The sequence below is a fragment of the Cyprinodon variegatus genome, unplaced genomic scaffold (assembly GCF_000732505.1).
Source record: "Cyprinodon variegatus isolate N-32 unplaced genomic scaffold, C_variegatus-1.0 Scaffold288, whole genome shotgun sequence".
Lineage (NCBI taxonomy): Eukaryota > Metazoa > Chordata > Actinopteri > Cyprinodontiformes > Cyprinodontidae > Cyprinodon > Cyprinodon variegatus.
The window spans coordinates 547,167-559,356 of record NW_015150741.1 but is presented as its reverse complement, the minus strand read 5'-3'; the positions used below and the strand labels follow the sequence as shown (position 1 = coordinate 559,356).

The 12,190-nt window shown below is 35.4% G+C and overlaps 2 protein-coding genes across 3 annotated transcripts in view; both read right to left on the bottom strand.

The window, feature by feature from the left end:
* LOC107090294 (gap junction beta-7 protein-like) overlaps window positions 1–2,858 on the bottom strand; it is a 10,550-nt gene extending 7,692 nt beyond the window's left edge. Inside the window, 2 exon segments of the mRNA XM_015383601.1 lie at window positions 3–64; window positions 2,717–2,858. Coding sequence (XP_015239087.1) covers window positions 3–50 — 48 coding nt within the window. The 5' untranslated portion in view covers window positions 51–64; window positions 2,717–2,858.
* Window positions 2,859–7,561: 4,703 nt separating this feature from the next.
* The window catches only part of LOC107090303 (beta-galactoside alpha-2,6-sialyltransferase 1-like), a 42,542-nt gene continuing 37,913 nt past the window's right edge, over window positions 7,562–12,190 (bottom strand). For both annotated transcript variants that reach the window (XM_015383612.1, XM_015383613.1), the window contains one exon: window positions 7,562–10,199. In XM_015383612.1, coding sequence (XP_015239098.1) covers window positions 9,934–10,199 — 266 coding nt within the window. In that variant the 3' untranslated portion in view covers window positions 7,562–9,933. The remainder of the gene's footprint in view (window positions 10,200–12,190) is intronic.

Genomic DNA, 12,190 nt, shown 5'->3' with positions numbered 1-12,190 from the left:
GAGTGCTTGTTAACCCCTCTCAGAACATTCTTCAAAAATCCCCAGTTCATTGTTCTCTTGTCTCCTGTAAGGAAATAAACCACCAGTTAGATTTAGAAACAGAAGCAGATGTAAAGTATCAATATCAATGAATCACAAATGCAGTCATTGTTAGTATTCTCCTTTTGCAAGTGTTGAATTTCAGGAAATTATTAATAAAAAATAATGTAACCTTAAACTAAATGATGCAGATTATAATAAGCAATGATTTACTGATAATCCTAAAAAAATATTGCATCCAGAAGTTCTGGAGTTTGGGTGATATCTCATATGGATCCTACAGATGTGTGTTGGTAAAAATGCAATAGTGAAAAGTCATCTACAATACAACTGTTGCTTCCCAATACTTTCCAAGGAAACAGGAAAGTATTTCCTTATATTTCCTTATTTCCTTATACCTAAGTTATTTTTACACTGGTGGGAAAGATTATTCAAATGCGGAAAACATTCAAAACAGTTTTGGATGTTCAAAAAAACAAATCCCTTAAAATCAGAGAGGGCAATGTTTAGAGGAACTATGCTAACTTTGCTAAACTAAGATTTGTGAACCAAATTTCATAAACCCAAATCTTGAACCACCCAAGAATAAAGCCTGTTTTTTAGATTAAAGAAACATTTTCTAATAACCATGTTGAGTTCTCTTCTAACTTCTGAATGGACAGAAATTTGGTTTCATAATGTTCAGCCCCTATAACTCCAATATGGCTTATTTTTGTGACAGGAAAAAATAAAACAACTACGGCTTATTTGGAAAGGTTTAAATTCATGGCTTCATGTTAAAATGATTTTTAGACCATATTGTTGTGTCTTGTTATGGTAAAAAAACAAAAAAACAAACACCTCATCAAACACAGTGGTGGAAGAGCTATGATTTGATTTTACAAGATAAATTGCAACCATCAGCATTTTTCACAAAATTCTTAAAGCCAGACACTTTAAGAAACTTTTTTCTGACGTTAAGATTAAAGTCTTTGCTCATACAGTATGTCCCTTGAACAGTCATGTGAAGTGGTCACAGCCCTGACCTATGTGGAAGTAAGGCCCAACGATGCTTTAGATGCAGCTGCAAAAAATATATCACTAATGTTGAGCTGCACCGTTTATATAATTTCATGACTTTTACTAACATGAATTTCTTCCCCATTAAAGCCCCTGCAACTACTGGAAGTATAACACTGGCTATCTGGAAAAAAAAAAAACAGAACAAAACACTCAGCTGAGGTGTAGAACCTAGAAATGGGGATGTTTGGGCCAGATTTTTATAAATCAGTTCATTGTGACAAAAACAGTGTTCGCTTCCATGCCTCTTTTTTGTTCCACAATCTGAACTTGATATGTGATTCACAGTCTTGAACAGCACAGAGGGGCTCGTCTTTGGGGGTTTATGGCAAAATAATTTCTGCCAATGAGGCCACAGAGTTGATTTTAACTTCCACTATTTTTCAAAGCATTCTAGAGCTACAGCTACAACGTGGGCTAAGTCATTGAAATAATTATTTCAAACACAACTGGTACAGTGGAATGGCTTGAGAAGAGCATACTGAACTCAAACCTGAATGATACAACATTGTGGGACTTTAAGAGAGCTGTGAAGAAACAAATACCTTTAGATAACAAAGAACCAAAGCAATATCAGAGATCGTTTTAGAAATTGTTCACTTGAAGATAATTTTTTCTTGTGTTTAGTCTTTTGTCTATCACTTCAGATCCAGTTCTCTGCTAAGCACCACCTGTTAGCAGGTAATAACTTCTAAACCCTTTGAGATTCCCGTCTCTGTCTTTCTTTTCTTTGTTGTGGTGCCAACTATTCAAAGAAAAAATGTAAACCTGTGATTCATACCATCAGAGAATTTGAAGATTTGAAAACGAAAGAGAAAGCAGCAAAAAAAAAAAAAAAAAAGTACATTGCTTATAGCTTTACATCTGGCCTCAACATACATTTTTAAGTATAACATAAATTACTTTGAGGCCTGTTTATATATGTAACTTCATATTAGAACAGAATAGAAAATCCCTTTATTGTCCCACTTTGGGGAAATTCTGGTGTTACAGCAGCTAAAAGATGACAGAAAAAAATGCCACACAAATGTGGACCTTAGAAAATTGTATGAGTAAAATAATAGTGAAGATTTAAAAAATAAACAAATACAATACTGTACTTTAAAGTGTTTTAACAATATAAAGACTGTGCACCTGGGGAATAAATAACCAATATACATCTATGGACATTTTTACAGCAATGGATAAGGAACTGAGTAGCGTCCATCCAAAATGTCATATTTATTTGGTCTTTACAGCCAGTGGGTATTTCATGTAAACCGTAAGTCAAGTCTAGGGAAAGAATTAAATTGGCAAACAATTAAATACATTTTCTACCTTGCTATGCTTGTTTCTCTAAGGAGACTAAAATTAGAATATGAGTCAAAGTATAGTTATTCATAGATCTCTTCGTTACAGAAAGAGAACCAATATGAATCTGATAAAAAGTTTTCCTACTGAAGACAACCTGTTTAATCTATAGCTGAGATCTCAGGTTATATAAATTAATTAGTTCTCCACATTACCGTTTGATTTTTGGAGTTTATCCCTTTACAGCAAAACATTTTACTAAATATTTCATTTAGATCAATAAAAAGTTCAAATCTATGCATTAAGTTAGACAAAATGTAGAACTTACCAGTTATCTCCTGATGGGAAGTTTATTGTCAGGCGACCAAGGTGATTCTGAGTTCTTCAGCCTGCTCACCTGCAGAGAGCCGTACTCTACCTGAGCAAACTCCTGACATGCAACTGCTTCATATCAGATTAACACCAGTCTTAAGTTTCATTATATTTGATTCATATAGCCTTTCAGTTTCACAGCAGCAGCCTCAGAGCACACCTGAATTATCCTGGGAAAACTGACATTATGTGTCAAAGTGCAGCTATACATGTGCAGTTTTTGAGCTCTTAAGATTTGTTAAGTAGACTTGTTAATGGTCATCCATTTTATTTAAATCAGATTTGGTTTTATCCTACCAATTGTCAGATTCCAACTTCTTCTGTTAAAGACTTCCGAGATGAAAGTCAATCCCTTATTAAGACTTAAAAACAGATGACAGTGTTTCTGAGTTTTAAATCAAACCCATCCAGTCAGACCTCAGAGTTTAGTTACTAACAATATTTACCCTCCACCGAAAAATTTTCATATGGTTCATCTCATGACATCCAGCAAGCAGATCTGGTCCTGATGCAGAGCAATAACATTACCACTGATGCCCTCTGGTGGAGTAAATGTGTTGCGGTTAGCAGACACAGAACCCCTAAAGGATAGTTGAGGCAGCACTTAAATAGTTTGCATAAGGCTTAGTAAATAAATCCTGTAAAACATGTACTAGCTCTCATATATCAATTGATTATTACATCTGGATGCATTGACATTTGTACGTCCTGTTTACTAGACAGTTAGCCAAAAGGATCACCGGTATCCATTTTAAACTTTTAGTACTTATAATTGTTCAACTTTCAGATTGATTGGTAAACAGCAGATAAATATAAGATTTTATTCAATTATCCAAAACTCAATTATGCATTTAAAAATAGTACAGCAAAAACAAAATTAAACCCTTGAAAGGTAGTGATTACGAAACAGCCTACATGTTGCTCTATTTTTTTGCTGGACAGTAAAAAATGGCAATGAATACTGAAGAGGATCCCAAAAAAACCCAAACTATCACTGTCACTGATGGGCTTGATGTCTGCGGCCCTTTTTGAATTGTTTTCCTTGATTTGGTGAAATATAAAATAAATATAAATATACTTTCCTGAAGAGTAAGGAAAAAACATGCAAATCTTTGCTTTACGATTAAGATGAGCCATAAATATAGTTGCAATATACTGAGAATAAATAAATAGCTGGACACAGACTTAGATTACAAGTAGTCTATATTTACACATCAGATGTTCATCTGTAACAGATGAAGGAAAGTCAGAATCAGAAGTTGCAAGGATCTCCTTTTTTACAGATCTTTTACCATAGAAACAGCAAAGGAAAGTGAAACAATGATTGTGACAAAGTTTTCCTCAATGCCAAACACAAAGCAAGCTTATTTTCCATTAAAGTTGCAACACTATAGGAAAGAAAAAGACAGATAAAAATAAACATTAAATTAATAATACCTCAATATTACATTTAAACCGACCAGCCAACTCCCTAAGAAACCTAAAGTACGAAGTGAGAAAAAGTGACATACTGTTAGCTTCAGTTAATCAAGACAAGAAAAACTTCTGACAGATGCCAATTCTGGATGGAAGTGCAACTGCATAGGAAATAAACATTTCTGGTTTTGAAAAACTGACAAATTATGTGTTTAGTATCACAAAATAAAGCAATAAAAAAAAGGCTGATTCATCAAAAAATACCATTTTTGTTATTCATACTTAACATAGAAGTTGGTATTTTTGAAAAAAACAAAAAAACAGGTCAACAATTAAACTGCATTGGCAGCTACATAGCTAGGTGGAGCGTGCTGGTGAGGCTTTGTATTTATACTGGTAGTTGAAAGATTCACTTTTGACGATTTGTACCTTATTACAGTAGACAGTCACACCTCTGCAGGAGAAAATAAACTTTCTACATAGTTTAAATAGATAAAATGCAAGAGCATATTAACATTAGCTTGTATAGTTTGCAGTTCATTTGTAACTGGATCATGTCTAATTTGGATAGCATTATTACCCAATTCAAGTTTGAATTTCAGAAATAAATGATGTGCATTCATAATTTTCATAATATTGAGGAAAATATAACATTTAGATTATGTCAATTATGAAACTTGTATATGCTACAGTGGCAACAAAGGCTGGTAATAAAATCTAAATGAGTAGTAGTGGACAAATAAACAGAGGTGCAACAAATTTGATCATTAATTAATAAATAATTTATTCTCGTAATTTTACTCTTCACACACTTATTTGCTTTAGTTTAATGATATATAAAAATATTTGCGAGACAGTTCTAAGCGAAGTGATCTGCTGTGATGACGTGCCTTAGAAGCAAAAGGCTCTTCTGTTTTAGATTACAATGGAACCAAAATGTAATTGGCTTGCTTTAAACACATTCTCAATAGTACTCAACAGTTACCAAAAATTCTTTTAAAAAAGTAACGTTAAATGAGAATCCCATGTCCAGCCATAATTTTATTGCTTTCCGAGATAAACTTCCCATTCACAATATGGCAAACCACCTGAAATCTTACATCGATAGCTGCGTTTCCAGTGACCTTCAAATTACACAAGTTGTAATAGTGGAAAAAAAAAAAAAAAAAAGCTTAATGAAAACAGTTCAATACCCAAATATACCTAATGTTTTTTTGGGAATACTTTTTTTTTGCTAGGATAAAAGGGTTTTCATTCACATAACTGCTATGGAAACACGTTTCCCATGATGCAGGTGTGATTAACAACTACAGGCCTAAAAGACAAAGACCATTACAGGAAGTATTAGGACGATGATTGCACAGCATATTTAGGTTTGGAGGCAACATGTTTTTTTTTTTACATTTAGTATGCTATAGGAGTAGCATCTCTGTGAAATTGGCAACTAAAATTTCCCATAAAAACTGCATCCATAGCTGCTCCCAATTAAGAGGGACTTGTTCCAACACCTAAATAATACCTCGACAAACTGCTCTGTTCCTCTACCAATAATCAGTCGTCAGAGAAGACTCTAATGGATGATGATGATGAGCACAAGTGCTTTGGCTAAATTATGAATACATCTCACTTGTTTGCACATCTATTTTCTTTATGTTTTTTTTAATGATGCATCTTGTGAAAAAAATGCATTCTTGTGCAACTTTAATTACATTTCATATTTAATAGTGACAGCTGGAGAAAGGCACCAGCGCCCTTGCGACCCAAACTGGGATTAAGCGTGACAGAAAATTGATGGATTTAATAGAACCACAATTGCAAAAATTGTCTTTTTTTTCTATATTAGTTGAATGAAAGTTGCGCGCAAATTTATGGAAACACAGCCAATGATGCAAGACAAGTCGAACAATCTGATGAATCCATCAGAAGGCAGGTTTTTAAAGAAGCCGTTTCACCTGCTTATCTAAATGACGTTACTCTACAAAGACATATTTAAAGGTGTTAATATTTTTTCACATTTACAGAAAAAAATAGCTACTTAGTTTTTTAAAACTATTGTGTGCTTGCCTTTCCTTTTTTTTTTTTTTTAACACAGTGGTGGTTATTTTATTTTAGTGTTTGAAGCCCAAAGAGTTCCACAGTTTCTTAATGTCTGTTTCCATGCCAACAGATACCTGAAAAAAAACTATATTCTGCGTAAACTGATGTACAGTTACATAATTTGTTTTTCCTTTATCCTGTACCTAGGCAACTTCAGAGAAAAGTTTCACACATTTGCAAACATGCATATGCATAATAAATAGGAGAAAGGACGCCTGGTTGGTTCTTTACTCTGAAAAAGAAAAGCCATGCATAGGTTAACAAATAGACGTTTAAGCTACTATCAAAAATTGTAGTAATTTCAATAAACCGAGTCTAAAGTAGTGCTGTGGATGCTTAATTACAAAAAAAGATATTCAAACTGTTTTGTCTCTCCCCTGCAAACATCACTATCTCCAATCTTTCAAACAATATATTTGTCAAATAATACTTGAGAATCTATCTCAACAGAGATAGATAGAAACAGAGTTTTACAGTTTTAAACATTTTGAGTTAAAATCTTTGACTGCCTAAATGTAGGCAGTGTAAGATGTTCCCCTATAGTTCATGTGCTATAAATGTACCATCCAGGCAATGAGTCATTTTAAACTGTTGCCTTTTACAGCTGCTGTTATCTTATCTAAAACATATGCAATGCTTCTCTAAATTCAGATCATTACTGACTTTAAGGTAATGATTATAATCACTCTTCATGAACACCTATCAACATTTAGAAGTTTATTGGCTGAAAAATATTCTAAATAGCAGGGAACTAACTTATAAGCATAAGCTCATATCTGCATAATGATTTTAAGAAATGTTTTCTAGAGTGCCCTACTTTGACACACCCAGGGTCTGTTAACTGGGTGATCATGATGGAGTACAGAAGGTAACATCTGATGTTGTTTTGACAAATGTCAAGTGCAAAGGAACTCAGTGGATATCCAAAAAGGAGAATTGTCTAAATTAGTCTGGAGTTCTTTCCAAACCATTGCAGATTCTAAGATCATAAGGTCAGAAATTGCACCCAAGTTGAAAATATCCAGAAGCTTTTTTTTAGAAGACTAAAGCTGTCCACATTCAAAAAAAAAAAAAAAAAAAAAAAGAGATGTTAGAAGCTTTTGGAACAGTTTCTAACTGCGGTTAATCTACTTTTACAATTGTAGCCATTATACCCGTTTAAGGCTCCAAAACCTTGTTTTGACAGGTATTTAACTCAACATCATTAATGTTGGATTTACAATTTGGATGCAGAAACGATTAAATGACCAGTTATTTGGTCAAAAAAACCAATTACCACTGTTGTGTATAAAGTGATCATACCACTCACTATGAAAACACAACACCAGGCCCTATGAAAGCACAATTTGTTCAGAGTATGAGTAAATGGAACTTCAACAAAAAGATTATTTTCTTTACCAAGGACAATACAATAAACTTGCAGATTGGAAAATTCTGAGTGTAAATAAAGAATTTTGACATGTTTTTTTTTCCAATGGATGGCCAAAAAACTTATATAGCTAAAGAAAGTACAAAATACAGAATCCAGTGCTACAATAGATTCTTTAGTAGTTCAATTCAGTATTAATAGCTGCACTAAGCCAAACAGTGCATTGAGACCAAACCAAAAATCACTGTGGACACCACAGGGAGTTCATCGCTCTACATTTTAGTTGCACAGTGCTTACAACTTTAAGCACAGTTTCTGTAAAAAGTTACATAAACCCTTTGGAAATTTGTATTATTTAGATATGAATAGCAAAGACATAGAGAGAGTATCCTCCTGTGTGTTGCAGTGATATTTGCTGTGTAAATACTTGAGAATGCCACCAAGCAGTTTGATACAGGACAAAAGAAGAACATTGGTACATTTTACATATATGTTGACATGCATAGTGTTGGAGTTTTTTGGCTTCTTAACCAGCCTCACCACCTCAAACAGACACAGTTTCAGACACAAATATAACCAAAGAAACACGATTTAGATGCCAGAAGAGATTTGCGTAGATTGAGATTTTTGGGTGTTTCTGCCATAGGTTTTGAATGCTACCATGATGCAGAGGACTGAGAACAAAACTGAACTAAAATAGTTTCTGATCTTCTACCAGCAGTCATGAGATGGTAGAATAGGGATCAATGAGCCGAAAGATAACATCAGATTTTGCAGCTGATATTGATTAGTTGTGTATAGTTCTCCAAAACAATTCAATCTTAGATTTGTTGATATTATAAATGGATGAGGTTTACATAGCGCTTTTCTAGTCATAATGACCACACAATGCGCTTTATACTAGACACCTACCCATTTACATACATCAATATGCAGATCATTATCTTTGATCTTTGCAGTTTACATCAATATGCAATGTGGAAGTTGGAATTGAACCCATAACTCTCAAACTGTGCAACTGTGCCTCTACTCACTGAGCGACGGTAACATTAGCTACTTTAAATCCAAAGAACCTCAAACAACTGGTCACGGTTACTGGTTTATTGGCATGTGCAGAACTCCGAGGTATTGGGCGAGATGTGCAGCACCCTGATGGCAGCATGTCCATCATAAGGGGCTGATAATACTAGCTTGGTCATCCAAGAATTTTTAAACAGGAAAAAGCTGGCTGGTCCCATCCCAAGACGATTACATCACACTCAAAGTTAAGTCAAGGCTGTAAATTGAACCAACTGATGGCACTGAATCAGATGTTGGCAGTGAAGAACATTCCTTTGCTGTTAATTGACGGCAGAAGAACGCTAATCAATCAGAAAACAGAAAGCAATCCTTGAAGGAAAATTGGAAGAGCATTATCCAAAAGGTGCTGAACCAGAAGCGCCCTGATTATTAACATAGTCGATAAAAAAGAAAAGTGAAAGTTTTGAATTACATATTTATCTTTCCTAGGTGTAAACAGCACCTCACAGTTTAGTCTGGTGAGTAGGATTTAGTTTAGGAGAAGAAAATCCCAAATTTCTGTATTTCCATCAGGGTTTGTGTCTCATGGTTAGGACAACGTAAAGTATTAACCCTTTCAACAAACATGGCATCAGAAAACTGCGGGAAATTAGGTTTTAACATCAGCAAAGGAAGGGAGTCAATTCAAGGATTATCTTGTTGATTTTAACATTTAAAGTCTATAAATAATCACTTATGATTCTGAAAATGTTCTACCTTGCTTTATCAAAAAAACAAACTTTATTTACACACTTGAAGTATTGGGGGAAGTGCAAACTAAAACACAAAAGGCTTCACAGTTCATGTTTTTTTTTTTTTCTTTTTTTATGCAGTAGTAATAGATTTAGTTATGACAATGTGGGTCATTTTGGTCTCAAGGACACACGGTCTAATGATTTTAAAAAGCAAAACCTGTTTTTAGAGTTAATCGATTCTTTTTTGTTTGGCTCTTTAAAGTTATTTAATATCCGTGCTACTTGAGCCAATATCAGTATTATCAAGTATTTTTAAAATTTTGAGATCTTGATTGTATAGAGTGTTAATGTACTGTTTGATACAGATTTATAACATAACTTGCACAATTACATGTGCAAATTTCACTACAGTCTTTTTTATAGTGATTTCTGATCAATGAATGACATTCTTTAAAGAAAACCATTAAATGGAAGGGCTTCATGCGTCTCTCCTCACTCATCATGCAGGTTCAGGTTCCAGCTTTGCATCGTGTCCGTTCAGCGCTCCCTCACCATTCCAGCGGTACAGTTCAGGGACCTGAACCCAGGAAGTGTGACGCGTCCATGGACGTATATATCTTGATCTGAGCCCTGGTTCATACGTTTGACCAGATTTTTCTCGTACAAGAGTGGGTGATAAGCACCGAGCGTGCAGGCGGCGTCGTAGAAACGCTGGTAGTAGTGACAGAGCTCCGTCTTCCTGCGGGATGGCAGGAACTCGTAGACATGCACCACTTCGCACAGGGACATCATCAGGACTGTGCCTGCACAGGAAAGGACATTTTATTTTTTTTTGGATTCCTTATTGGGGCAAAAAAACAAAAGTATCTTGCGATTTGTTTACCTTGAACAAAAAACAAACCACACATTGCCTAACCCTCTTACGGTACGTTCACACTGCATACTGTGGAGGCAGGGATTTCCATGAGCCCCTCAGGTAATCCACCACTGAGCTTTTCAGATGCACAGTGTTTACACTCTGGACACTATCATCAAATAGTAGTTAAAACAGACACCCCACTGACGTGAAATGGACGAAAATAGGCTGAAAGGTTATTGCTTCTTTAGTGCAGGTTTGTGCATTTTAGATGATCATTTTTCAAAATGGAAAAAAAAAAAAAAAAAAACTGAAATAAAGATAATGAGTGTTACTGTTGTTTCAGAGATATCATTTTTAAGGTCATGCAGAAGTCAACTATCCCTCCATTAAGCACAGAATGAAACTAAATTAAATTTATTTATCCTACTTTTTCAGTGCTGCTTAATTTGTGCAGTTAAAACTGTTGTTTGTGCCGATTTGGTTTTTAAGATGGAATCAGTTTTACTAACGGCCAATTATGTCACCATCCCAGCAGACGTTGCGCTGCGCTCATTCCTGATGTGCGTAGAGTTATTGCATAACGTCACAAGTCATTCTTGAGCTAATACTGAATGAAACAGTTGGCGTGTTTACCTTATATAGCAGCTGGAATAATTGTTTAATATTTAGTAAATCACCAGCGTCCTAGAGCCTTCGCTTTGGACCTACCATTACCCCTGGCAATCCCATGTCATTTCCTATCAAGGTATCGCTGTCTGTCGGCTTTTCACAATAAAAGCACAGGTGAAACTTAACATCATGTTAAATTATTCTTTATGAACAACTTTTGAATCGCCTTGGAAAGTCTACCCTTGTTTCGAAAAGCCCCAAATGCTCTGAAAAAGTCCACCTTCATTTCATCCAGAGCTGCTTCTAGATGACGGTCTGATTCGGTGGGAATTCCTTGTTGATCTGCACCCTAAGAAAGCACCGATGCTTGACAGTGTGCAGCTACAGACTGGGGTCTTTGCTGGAGGAGAGTCAGGATGACAAGCAGTGCTTCTAGAGCTAAAATAAAACAGCTCATTTTAAAAGCCCCTTAAATATGTATTGTTTCTACCTGTTATTATTTATCTCCGTTTTCAATTTTAAGTGAAAAAGACTTTATCTATAACCAATCCCTGATTGGCTGCTGTGTCTCGATTTCGCAGAACAGTTCAGCTCATTTCAGCTTCAGCGATCACTGCTCCTCTCTCTCCATTAGGTGCAACACCTCAGCTCTATCCATTAGCACAAGGTCAGAGCGAAGCAGTGAACGCTCTCACCGCTGCTCACCTCACCACCCTTCCCTGCGCGGTTTGTATAGGAATTCTATGTATATCCATCACAGTCACAGCAGCCACCTCCTCTGGTCTAAACACACCATTAATCTGAAACAGATCTATGACACATTTCCTTTACATAAACACATTAGGTGCCAAATTAAAAAGAATTGCAGAAGTTTCAAGTATTTGGTAAAGACAGAGTTGATATGCTTTGTGGAGTAGATATTTTCTGGAATCCTGCATTGATCATGGTCAAAATCACTGCTTCTTTCTTTATTGTGGCCCTGCTGCAGTAAGTAAACAGTTTGTTTACAATGATGAGTAAGAAGCAGTAAAAATATTAAAGCTTAAAAAAATATATATTTTCACAATGCCCTGCGGAGAATTATATTGGTGGATTAGATCAGCGGTCCCCAACTTTTTTTGCACCACGGACTGCTATATGTCAGACAATATTTTCACGGACCGGCCGGGGGGTGGGGGGATTTTACGAACAAGTAAAATGATACGACTGGCATAAAATCAAATACAAACAGCATAAAAATAAAACAACAAGCCGGTCCCATCTAGGCGTAGTCGGAGAAAATGACAGACGAAGTCTGCTCCTGATGTCCAGTCTGCTCTGTAGCTT